This window comes from Vombatus ursinus, unplaced genomic scaffold (assembly GCF_900497805.2).
Source record: "Vombatus ursinus unplaced genomic scaffold, bare-nosed wombat genome assembly UNPS02014779.1, whole genome shotgun sequence".
Taxonomy (NCBI): Eukaryota; Metazoa; Chordata; class Mammalia; order Diprotodontia; family Vombatidae; genus Vombatus; species Vombatus ursinus.
Window position 1 is genome coordinate 58,612,502 of NW_020954557.1, and position 13,008 is coordinate 58,625,509.

A 13,008-nucleotide genomic window follows, 5' to 3' on the forward strand; every position below is an offset into this window, starting at 1 on the left:
AAAATTAAAGAGTGAGAGAGGATTGTACTGGGAGCGGGAGAAAGGGAGAGGTAGAATAGGGTAAATTATCTTATGTAAAAGAGGGAAGAAAAAGCTTTTACCATGGAGGGGAAGAGGGAAGAGGTGAGAGGGAATGAGTGAATCTTACTCTCATTGAATTTGGCTTAAGGAGAGAATAACATACACAGTCAAATAGATATGGAAATCTATCTTGCCCTACAGGAAAATAGGGGGAAGGGAATAAGAGAGGGGGGATGATAGAAGGGAGGGCTGATTTGGGGAGGAGATAATCAGAAGCAAACACTTTTGAGGAGGGATAGAGTCAAAAGAAAGAATAGAATAAGTGGGAGTGGGATAGGATGAAGGGAAATATAATTTTTTTACAACATGGCTTTTATGGAAGTGTTTTGCATGACTATACATGTATAACCTACATTGAATTGCTTTCCTTCTCAATGAGGGTGGGTGGGGAGGGAGGAAAGGAGAGAATTTGGAACTCAATTTTAAAAACAAATGTTAAAAATTGATTTTAAATGCAACTGGGAAATAAGATACACAGGCATTGGGGTATAGAAATCTGTCCTGTCCTATAGGAAAATAGAAGGGGAAGGGGATAAGAGAAGGGGGGGTGAGAGAAGGGAGGGCAGATTGGGGGAAGGTATATTCAGAATGCACTCTGTCTTGGGGTGGGGGGAGGGAAGAGATAGGGAGAAAATATGGAACTCAAAATCTTGTGGAAGTGAAATGTTGAAAACTAAAAATAAATAAATTAATCTTAAAAAAAAAAAAGACTTGGGAGTCTGGACACATGAATTTCAATCCTGGTTCCACCACTTGCTGGCTTACCTTGGATAAGTCACTTGCCTTTTCTCAGCCTCCATTTCTTCATCTATAAAATGAAGGAGGTAGATTTAATGGTTTCCAAAGTCCCTTCCTGCTCTGAATCTATGATCCTATGATACTATGATCTCTCTGAATTTCACTTTTCTCTTCTAGAAAATGAAGATAATAGTACTTGCACTAATGACTTCATAGGGTTACTATGATCATCAAATAAGACAATGTGTCTGACAGCAATTAGCAAAACGCCAGATAAAAATTAGCTGGTACAACATGACTAATGTGGAAATATGTTTAATATAATTGTACATGTGCAGCCTATGTCAGATTGAATGCTGTCTTGGGGAGGAGGAGAGAGGGAAGAAGGGGGAAAGTTTTAGAACTCAAAATCTTATAAAAGTGAATGTTGAAAACTAAAAATAAATAAATAAAATGAAAAAAAAATTAGCTGCTACTGTGGACCAGGAAATATGTGTGGCTGGAGAAATATGCAACTTTTTTTTTTCAAAAAAGGTAATTCAAGGGATGCTTACTTGACTGTTTCTTACTTCTGTGATTTGTTTTTTTCTGTTGTAGAATTATACACAGTGAAAGGAAATTCCCGTGGAATGCCATGTGTGTTTCCATTCCAGTATAATGACCGATGGCATTATGAATGTACCCGAGAAGGCAGAGAAGATGGGCAGCTATGGTGTGCCACAACAAGCCGATATGAAAAGGAGGAAAAATGGGGATTCTGCCCAGATCCCAGTAAGTATGATGATTTACTATTAGATAAAGATAAGGATAAATATCAAATTGTTTGCATCTTGAGAAAAGCTAAGGGAATTATATTTTGCAGCCTGCACAATCACTTCCATTAATGCAGAATTGGATATTGTTGTTACTTTGCCATATTTCTCCACAAATATTCTGTAGTAAGGTTGCTATGATGCAAGACTTTGGGATTTAGAGATCCAGAAAATTTAATAGCATATGTTGCCTTTCTCCTTCTCCATCTGATCACTCAGCAAAAGCATCCCCTTCAAGGATAGTCCTGTTTTTAGAGTTCTTTGCTTCAGAAGATGTTAAGTATTCTAACCAAGAGCCTTATGCAAGTAAGGCTTATTCCACATTAAATTATAGTATTCAGTGCTTTCATTAATAACAGCTTCCTTTAATGAGACATCAAAACAGACCTGAAACATACATTTATTCCTTCAATACACTCCTTCTTTCATGGACTTCTTTAATCTCACCAAATCCAGACTTTTTTATTTCCCCACTTGGATCACCGTGGTTACCCACTTCTAAGAAGGTTTTGGTGTTTGACTGGATCATTCACACCATCAAAACCAGGTACACAATGGCCCTTTGAGTCAGCTCCCCAAAATGGCATGTCCCCCTCCAATTAGCCTGGAGACTGTATGTCAATTATCCCAGACTCATTTTCTTTGCTAAGCTTTTCTTAGTGTCTAGCTAGCATGACTGTAACTGATTCATATTGACCAGGATCACCCTCAAAACTTATTTACCTTCCTAAGAATGAGCTCCATCTTCAAGCTTATGCTGCTACTGCCTAGGGGCTTAAGATTTCACCTCTTTCAGCATTTTTTTTATCAGATGACTCTGTTACTAACCCATTAAAGACTATTTGATTATTCTTTTTAACTATGGTGGTATAGAAATGTAGGCACAGTGGTTAAAGCACTCCACTTGGAGTCAGGAAGACCTCAGTCTGACTGCTCATTCACTTGGTTGTGTTGACCCTGGGTAAGCCAGTACATCAGTCAATAAATATTTATTAAATTCCTACTGTGTGCAAGGTTCTTACTAAGTGCTGGGTGTACAAGAAAGGGGGGAGGAGCATAACTGAGGAGGTATGGGTTTCAGGGTTGGTAAGATCTTGCAAGATGATGAAATGCCAGATAGCATGATGAAATCCATGGGAGAAATGATGAGATGACTGCCCTGGGTACCCTTCTTGAATAGAGGATCTGAGAAGAGCTCTCCACTGTCTACCCTCTCCATTTTCCCCTCTCCAATCAGAGGAAGAGGAGAGACCCAGGAGCAATGGATACTGAGAAGGTGGGAGTTTCTAGATTAATTAGCTGTGTGACCCAGGGCAAGGCATTTACCCTCTCTCAGTTCCAGTTTCTTCATTTGTAAAACAGAGAAAATAAGAAATAGCATCTTTCTGACAGGGTTGTGGTCAAGCTCAAATTAGACTAGATAACATGCATAAAACATCTTATAAATTTTAAAATGCTATAGTAATAATAAAGGCAAATATGGTGAATCAGTTCTCAGTTATCTGCCTTTATTCATGCTCATTGAAATAATATTTTTCCATGGATAGAATTATCTATAGACAACTTTACTCCTAAGACAGGCTTATCCACTCAACACATTTCTGAACCACCTTTCTGTGTCATCAATCAGTCCATCAGAAAATTAATCTAATATGCACAAACATAAAAACAAAGACCAGATGTAGAATTTGTTAGGGGAAATACATGTCTATATATGTACTTATGTATGTATGTATATGTGTATATGTATGTGTATATCGCTATATAAATATATTCGCACTTAATTGTAGCCCTTGGTGGTGGGGATTGGAGGGGAGGGGGAAGGGGGAAAAAGAACAAAGTAGAAAGTAGACAGCAGAGAACAAAAGAAAACTTACAAGGAAGCAAAAAAGAGATGGACAGCTCCCAATACAACATGTAGTATTTATCACACAGGCTTTCTTGAAATGAAAACTTTTTTCTGTATAGTTTGAATCCTCTCTTATGGTCTGCTGTGTACATGATGTGCTTTTTTTCTTTTTGCTCTTTTTTTTTTTTTTTGGTGAGGCAATCGGGGTTAAGTAAATTGCCCAGGGTCACACAGCTAGTAAGTGTCAAATGTCTGAGGCCAGATTTGAACTCAGGTCCTCCTGACTCCAAGGCCAGAGCTCTATCTACTGCACCACCTAGCTGCCCCATTTTTTTTTCTTTTCTTACTTGGTATTTAGTTTCAATATTTAAGTTTATTAAATGTTTCTTTTTCTTTTCTCTATTCTGTGTTTGAGTTTTGGTGTTTGAGTACAAAATTTAAAAAAAAGTTAATCTACCAACATTAATTAAGTGCCTGATATGTACAATGCACTGTGCTTGGTGTTCTAGAGGATTCCAAATGGTACAAAATACCATCCCACTGCTAAAGGAGTTTATAATCTAGGTCAAAAAACAAGATTATAGTATAGTTAGTATATACCCAGGGACTGCAAATTCAATTTAATATTGTCCTAAGAAATACATGATTTGGGAGAGTAAATCAGCTGTAAAAAAAATATGTCATTCATTCCTAAACCAGGGATTAATTATATTTGCACTGATGACTTTTTTGTATTATTCATCCCACCGTTTCCCTCCATCAAGGTGGATAAATGCCTGGATTAATGACTTTAAAATGAGGCACACACACAACTTTACTAAGCTGAAAAGTAGACACCATACCAGTGCATTAAAACTTTTGCATTCTCCTGATATTAGGAAGTGGCCTTGTCCCTGAACTCTGCCACTTGAAGCCAATTAATATCTCCTGCCTGGAGACTATGACTTTGTGTTGCCTAGGGCTTTTGCCTCCCCAGATTTGCTGTTTGCTTAACATCCTTCAGCTAAGGAACTTCCTGTGTTTGACAGCCTGCTGGAGCCCAGCTCCTCTGACCTTTGCTTCAAACATCAGTAAGCTAGGTTTATTTCTACAGTGTTAAATTACAGTTCCAGTTTCTCCCTTTCTTGTTGCTTTCTGTTCCTAGTGGCCAATAAAACTAAGAATTCAGTACCTGAAACCTGACTCTGAAACTTACTGTCTTCATGGAGGCAAACAATGACAGGGTGGTAGACAAGTTAGTTTGCATTCTTTAAATATTCAATTCAGTCATACACAAAGATGTGGGTACTCTCTTCACTCATGTAGAGTGCAGACCATTCATGCTCTCACATCTTGTGCAATTCTTGTCCATCCCTTTTTACAAATCCCCTGTAAATTATCTCCCCACCATACTGAAGATCTTCCTCCACTTCCTTTAATACTCGAGGGGATCAGTGTAGCCCTTGGCTTGTCTCTCTTTTATCCCTTTTATTCTCACTTCATATTGAGACCACTCTCTTTCCAGACATATCCTCGATAATGTGTTTTAGGTGATGTCTTACATGTTAATGATATGTTTTCGTCTCCTTGCACCCACTATACATCATTCCATTGACCTTTGGGTGAAATGCTATTTTGATTCTTCAGAAATAGTAATGTTCCATGATTTCCAGCCATGTAGTATCCCTAGGAGATCATTAGTGTGAAAAAAAATAGGCTTCTATGACTGAGGATGGCTTTTAAAAGTTTTTTTTTTTTTGATAGTCCGTGCATATCCTTTGTCTCCTTCTTTGTAGAGATTTCTAAGAATCCCAGAATGTAGAGTGGTATTTCTTTGTTTTTAAAACTTGGCCTAATTAAGTAAAATTTAAATGCTAACTTTTTTTGGTAGCCTTGTTGCTAAGTACTAGCCCACAATTTGTTTTTTGACTTGCTGTGAGAAAGGCTGAATATCTCTTTAGAACTTGAAGAATAAGTATTTGTAAATCTCTCTGGGATTTTTTGTTAGAATAAGCAGATATGTTAGATGGATTTGGTGGATACACAATTGACTGGAGCATCAGTCAGCAATTAGGAGTTATTTTTGGCACATCAACTTAAGGAATGTAACACCTGCCATCTTCTTGTAGAACCCAACAGAGCATGACCATACTTTCATCAGTAACTTAAATGATGAGAACTAGAGAGCCAGTAAGTTTTGAGATTGAGATGCCATAGCAACTAGGAGAGGATCAGAATTCAGCGTGGTGTCTACCAGCTAAAGTACTGCTCAGAAACAAAGCCCAACTAGGACAGGTGCCAAGTGGGATACTTAGGGTGGAAAGACAAACTATAGAATTTCAAATTGAGGAATGACTGGCTAAGGGAAAATCCAGGAGAAGAGGCTCTCTAGTGTATAGTAGATAAAGTGGCACTGCTATTAAGAGGGTAAGTATGACATGGAATGCGCAGCTAGAAATAGAGTGTGCAAAGACACAAGCTGCCGCAATTGTCTACTTTTGTTATGATCTATTTCATCCCGTTTAAGTTACTGTTATGTGAAGCATAAAAACCTCAGAATTCCAAGTAGAACCAACAAAAGCATTTACATTTTGGAAAATGGAATCTATGAAAAATTGTGATAGGTTCTGAGATTATTCTAAAAAAAAAACCCCAAAAACAGAAAGTTTAGAGCCTTAACCTTTTAGAAATTTCATTTCTTTTCACTAGAACGCACCTTATTTCTTATCAGAGTAGATAAGAGGCTGATTTGGTTTGCCAATGGAGGCTGTGGAAATCCATCCCTAAAGACTTTAGGCTTTTACTACCTTGTATTTACTTATCCGTGCACATATTATACCCAACCTACTCACTCCCAGAATGTAATACTCTTAAGGACTGCTACTGTTTGTTTTTGGGTTTTTTTTTTTCTTTGTGGGGCCTCCCTTAATAACTTGCATGTGGTAAGCACTTCCTTAGTGTATAACAAGTTACATCATTATGAGAGTGGTTATTATTAGAACTGAATAACAATAGCATTTGTATAGTGCTTTAAGGTTTAAATACATATATCCTTTGTTCTTTACCACTACCCTGGAAGGTTAGGTGCTATTTTTATCATCATTTTACAAAAAGAAACTGAAGCTTAGAGAGATTAAGGGGTTTGCCCAGGGTCACATAGCTAGTAAGTGTCTGAGGCAGGATTCAAACTCAGGTCTTGCTTACTCTAAGTCTAATACTCCATCCACTCTGACACCTAGCTTCTTATTATATAGAGATTGGAGGTTGGATTAGACATAAAAAATAGCAAGCTCCCTCCCACCTTGTCTTTTTCTAATTCTGTGGCTACTCAGGGTCTTTTTAACCTAGTGATTTTTGTAAGTCTAGGACAAGGTGATTTCCCTTAGTTCTTTTTTCTTCAAATTATGAGAGATTTCATTTACTCTGTAGTTTGGATTCAGCACAGCTGACTTAACCTAGTCTTGATACCCAGGTGTGACACACACGAAAAGCAAGAATATTGTGAAAATCCCAGAATCTTTCATGAAGCAAAACAACACAAAACATGAATGATTATTCAAGAGCCCCTTCTCTGCCTGTGAGAGATTTCCTGCATTTAGGGGACTCGTAGAGCCATTACTGACAACTTCATCTTTCTTCCATGAAAGGCCTATGTTCTTTCCCATTTACATGCTGCTTTCAGAGGGAAAGGGGAAAGCAAATCAATCCAGCAGACATGTATTAAGCACCTACCAAGTGCAGGGTCCTATCTGGATGCTTCACTATGCTGTGGAGATGACTTTGGAGCCTCTAAGTCAAGGGTTCTTGTTCCTTACTATGTCATGGATCCATTGGGAAGTCTGGTGAAACCCATGAATCCATTCTCAGAAGAATGTTTGTAAGTGCATCAAATAAAATACACAGGATTATGAAGGAAACCAATTATATTGAAATACTGTCTATAGACAGAAAGACTTCAATCACATGTGATCCAGCAGCAAATCTAACAGCTACAGTAATTTCAAAGCTGCAATGAGCATAGACAATATTTTGAGATATCTGCAACAACTGTAATGGGATTGTAAAAGATCTGTGACTTTTAGTGATTACGAAGTCACGGTGCTGCTCATACTATTGCGATTTATTGCCTTTCTTCATAGGAGAAGGAAATGATCAATTTAGTTAGAGGCTAGAGAAAATAAAGATATAATTTTTTTCCCATTCAAGTTTACAAAGACCCTCCCCCAAAATCTATCCAAGGCTCTTTTGGGGGTCCATGGAACTTAGGTTACCCAAGCCCTTTTCCAAGGTTATGCCAGCAAGATACAATCTTTGGCATGTCCTATATAATAAGAAACATTTCAGTGACACAAATTAATTGAAGGGTGTTTTGGACAGGCCAGATAACAGATTGTCTGTCTGGAAGTCTGCTGACTCCCAGCCTCCTCAAGTGAGAAAAGGAGCCAAACATTCCTTTGAACACAGGCCTCATAACTCTCATCTTCTGTTGGGTGCAGTGTGTCACCTGAGGCAAGATGGCAAGTGGCCGGATATTATGTCTGCCCTAAAGAAATGACTTCCGTCTGTGCCAGGGTGAGGTAACTGCCCCATGTCCCAACCTGGATGTAAAGAACTTTCAGTGCAAAGAGGATAAACGTTTGTTCTGACCTCAGGCATTCTATCTCCTGATGCACCTGGCTCTTGAAGGAAGAAGGGAAAAGGTGATGGAGAACTAGATTTCTTTTTCCTGCTGTGCAGGTTGTATGTACTTCCATCTCATGCTTTATGTACACTTTCCCGCTTAATCTCTACCCTTTGGAAGTAAGAGGAGTAATGAAGCAGGACCTCCAATCTGATCATCTGACCATGTGCCTCTCATCTCATACTGCACTTGTTTTCAACCCAAATTTCCAGTCTCCTTTGGGAAGTGAAGCGACACCCTCCACTTAATGATGCACATTCTCATACCTGGTCATGCCTTTCACATACCAGTAATTCTGAATGCCTGTAAGTCATCATCCAAATCTCATTCCTTTCCTTCCACCTCTCAATTCCTTATTCTCATCCTCCTCAACTCTCTCATTCCTAAGTTTCAACCAAACACTACCTAGCCCTTCCACTGTGCCCTGTGGAATGCTTGTTCCATAAGCAACAAATCTCCCTACATTCTAAATCTTTTCCTCTCCTACTCCTTCCATCTACTAGCTGTTACTGAATCCCAGCTGTCCTCTGATGACACAACCTCCCTGGCTACCCTTTCCAATATTGTCTGCTCCCTCACTCATTCCCCTTGGGTCACCAGTCAAGGAGAGAAAGTTAGAATATTCCATGTTCTCCATTGCCACTCCCAAGTTCTTCCCATACCCATCACTCACTAACTTCTCTTCCTTTGAAGTTCATGCTATTCATATCTACCACCCAATCAAAATCCTGATAGCTCTTGTCTACTCCACAGTAGGTCACTCTCTTTCCTTCCTTAATGAATTTGGTATATAGCTCACAATTTTTCTCTCATCCTCAACTCCTGTCCTCATACTAGGGGATTTCAACGTACATATTGACTTAACCTCAAATACCTTCGCCACTCAGTTTCTCAACCTACTGACTTCCCATGAACTCTTCCACCCCACCTCAACCATATAGAATGGTGATTATAACCACAATCTTGCCATTACCCCAAAATGTACCACCACCACATTCCAGAATTCCAAAATCCCCTAATCTATTCTATAATCTATTGAGTTTTCATCTCTTTCTCTGCCTTCCCTTACCAAATCTGTACCATGATCTCTAATCCCTTCTAAATTCTCTCCCAGGCCATCTCCCCTGCACTAGCTACTCTGTCCTTTTTCCCTATCTAGACCTCTTGGTAAACCAATTCAGCTCTCCACTCAACTCTCTTTTCTTGAATCCCTAGCCTTCTTATCATAACATCATGTATGTCCTGCCAAGCCTCGGCCTTTTCTTTTTTGCCAAGGGTCACATAGCTAGTAAGTGTCAAGCATCTGAAGCCAGATTTGAACTCAGGCCCTCCTGACTCCAGGGCTGGTTCTCTATTCACTGTACCATCTAGCTGCCCCCTGGGACCTTCTTTCCTCTCTCTCTATACTACTGCACTTATCAGCTCACATGGATTTAATTACCATCTCTATGCTTATGATTCTCTGGCCTTCTCCATTCTCTCTGCTGACTTCCAATCTTATATCTCCAACTGCCTTTCAGATGTCTCAAACTGGATGGCCAATAGACGTCTTAGTCTCAACATATCCAGAACTGAATTCATTATCTTTCCCTCTAAACCCTCCACCCTTCCTGTCTTCCATACTACTGTAGAGGGCATCACCATCCTCAAGTCCCTCAGGCTTACAACCTAGGATTCATCCTCAACTAATAGTCCTCAATCTATTCCCATATCCAATCTATTGCTAAGACGTGTCCATTTCACCTTTACAACATCTCTCAAACATACCTCCTTCTGTCTTTTGACACTGCCACCACTCTTATGTAGGTCTTTATCCTCACTACTGGACCATTGCAGTAGCCTGCCAGTGGGTCTGCCTGCCCCAAGTCTCTTCCACACTCCAATCCATCCTCCGTTCAGCCGCTAACATGTTTTTTTCTTTTTTTCTTTCTTTCTTTCTTTTTTTTTGCTACGCAATGGGGTTAAGTGACTTGCCCAAGGTCACACAGCTAGTAAGTGTTATGTGTCTGAGGCCAGATTTGAACTCAGGTCCTCCTGAATCCAGGGCCGGTGCTCTATCCACTGTGCCACCTAGCTGCCCCAAACATGATTTTTCTAAGGCGCAATTCCAACCATGTCACCGTGTCACCATCCTTCCATCTCCCACTCATTAAACTCCAGTGACTCCCTATCTCCTTCAGGATCAAGTACAAGAGTTTCTGCTTGGCAATCAAAGAATTTCATAACCTAATTCCCTCTTACCTTTTAAACCTTCTTATACCTTCCTCTCTGCTAGGTACTATTTAATACAATGACACTGGCCTCCTTACTGTTCCATGAACAAGATGCCATTTCTCAACTCAAGGCATTTCCTCAGGCTGTCTGCCATGTGTGGAATGCTCTCCCTCCTCATCTCTGCCTACTGGTTTCCCTGGCTTCCTTTAAGTTCCAGCTAAAATCCTGTCTTCTACAGGAAGCCTTTCCTAACCCCTCTTACTTCTGATGCGTTCCCTCTGTTCATTATTTCTTATTTATGCTATGTATAGTTTGTATAGGGAGGTGGTGCAGTGGATAGAGCATCACATCGGGCTTAGAGTCAGGAACACTCATCTTCCAGATACCTACTGGCTGTGTGACCCTGGGCAAGTCATCAAATCCTGTTTGCCTCAGTTTCCTCATGTGTAAAGTGAACTGGAAAAGGAAATGACAAACCACTCTAGTATCTCTTCCAAGAATCCCAAATGTGGTCATGAAGAGTCAGAAACGACTGAAAAATGACTGAACCACAACAATAATTTGTGCATATTTGTTTGTGTGTACCCCCCTTCCCCCTGCCATTAGATTGTGAGCTCCTTGAGGGCAGTGTCTGTCATTTGCTTCCTTTATATTCCAAGTGCTTAGTACAGTGCCTGGTACATAGTGTTTAATAAATATTAATTGATTGATTATAGTATGAGGACCAGTTAAGCTGACTAGAGGAAAGCTCTACCAGAAGGTGAATTTGAGTCATAGAGGGTCTATAATCTACATCAATGGAGGAAGTTAGTTTCCACACCAATGAAATTGTTAGTGTCCTAGAGTTTGAGCAGAGTAAAAGATGCTAGATACTGGCAATATAAGCATGAAAGTTGACATAGTTCTTGCCCTCCATGAGTCTATTTAGGGGGTGAGGGGGTAGGATAAGACTTGAACACAAAAACTATAATGAGTGAGGGTATGATTAAATACATATATAGGTGAAGTCAAACAGAGTGATTTAAGAACTTCAAGGAAGTATGGATTAATTAGAGAGAAAGAAGGAAGGCTTCATGGAGGAAGTAACACCTGACCTAGGCCTTAAAGGAGAGAAGGCTGCCATAAATGCAAACGGTTCATTGCTAGTGACAGCTCTTCCCCATGGAAAAGGCAGGGTTTCGTGACCCCTAAATCATTCTTATTTGACAAAATCTAGGCACCTGAGACGAGTTTGTTGCTCCCTTCTCCCTTACCCTGCCTTCTAAAATGGTGAAGTGAGGAGAAAAGTTACTGAGCAGAGGGGGAGAAAGTTCAATCACACTGGTCAGTCATCCTAAGTTTGGTGAGGCTCACCCAGAACCTTGGACAGACTTACAGCTTTACCTCTTACTGGCTGTGTGAAGAGTCAATGGGCCACCTTGTGGCTGCCTCAAGGAAATGCCCCTTTCCCCAAAACCCAGCATCCAGGGGAAGAAGTAGGACCTTGTGAAGGGATTTAATTCAATTCAAAATTCATCAAGCATTTGTTAGACACTTACTGTGTGTAAGGCAGTTTGCTGGGAACTGAGAATATGAAGATAAGATGAAAAATAGTCCGTGCCCTCAAGGACCTTAAATTCTACAGGGGAGATAAATTAATATAATATTCTTTGAGGTTGAGAAAGAACACAAAAACTAGGTGAAAGGCTGCCCATAGGATGTGACATTTCATCTGAGTTTTGAAGGAAACTAAGGTTTCTAAGACGTGGAGAGGGGGAGGGAATGTATTCCAAGCATGCAGGACGGCCTATACAAAGGCACAGAGGAGAGAGATTTAAAGGTTAAGTTTGGCAGACAGCAAGTTTGCTCATTTAGCTAGCACACAAGGAATAACAAATACCAGTATAACCAGAACATGGATTGTATGAAGGGAACCAAGGTGAACTAAGTCTGAAAATTTAGGCTGGAGCCAGAGTGTAAAGGGTTTTAAATGCTAAGTTGAGTTTGTATTTTATCCTAGAGCCCACAGAGAGCCAATAAAGATTTTTGATTAAGGGAGCGACATGGTCAGAACTGTGACTTGGCCAGATTATTTTAGTAGCTACGAGGACCTTGGTTTGGGAGGGTCTCTAACTAGGAGGCAGGAGCTATCCCCCTAGGTCAAAACGACTCCAACTCTAACCCTTTTCAGGGTCTGTGTGATCAAGGGTTTATGAGTGGAGAGAATGTGGAAAATGCAGAATGGGGAAGGAGGTGAGAGGCAAGGGTGGGTGAAGAGTGAGAACAACAGTACTGTCACCTTCCTCTCCCCATTGCCAACAAAGTCTCACCGAATGACAGTATCTTAAATTGGCAGGTCTACTTTCCCCTTTGGAAATAGCAGGTTTTTTGATTACTTAAGATGATGAAAAAGAACTCATTCTACGTATTATATTACCTAACTTGCATTAGTAAGTGGTTAAATTTGGTTTTGACCTCTATACCTTTTACCCAGAATAGTCAAGGAGGTAGGGTGGTGCAAAGGAAAAACTAGCTGGATTTGGAATTAGAGAACTTGTGGTGTTCATGTCCTAGCTACACCAGTCAACTGTGTGTGTGACAGTGAACAAGGTACTTCACACCTATTGGCCTCAGTTTCCCCACTTGCAAAATGAGAGCATTGGACTAGGTGACCT

At 40.0% G+C, this 13,008-nt stretch overlaps 1 protein-coding gene across 1 annotated transcript in view; it reads left to right on the forward strand.

The window, feature by feature from the left end:
* Positions 1-13,008, forward strand: part of PLA2R1 (phospholipase A2 receptor 1) — a 166,545-nt gene that overhangs the window by 36,381 nt on the left and 117,156 nt on the right. The window contains exon 3 of the mRNA XM_027866204.1: positions 1,417-1,590. Within this exon, the coding sequence (XP_027722005.1) occupies positions 1,417-1,590 (174 nt within the window). The remainder of the gene's footprint in view (positions 1-1,416; positions 1,591-13,008) is intronic.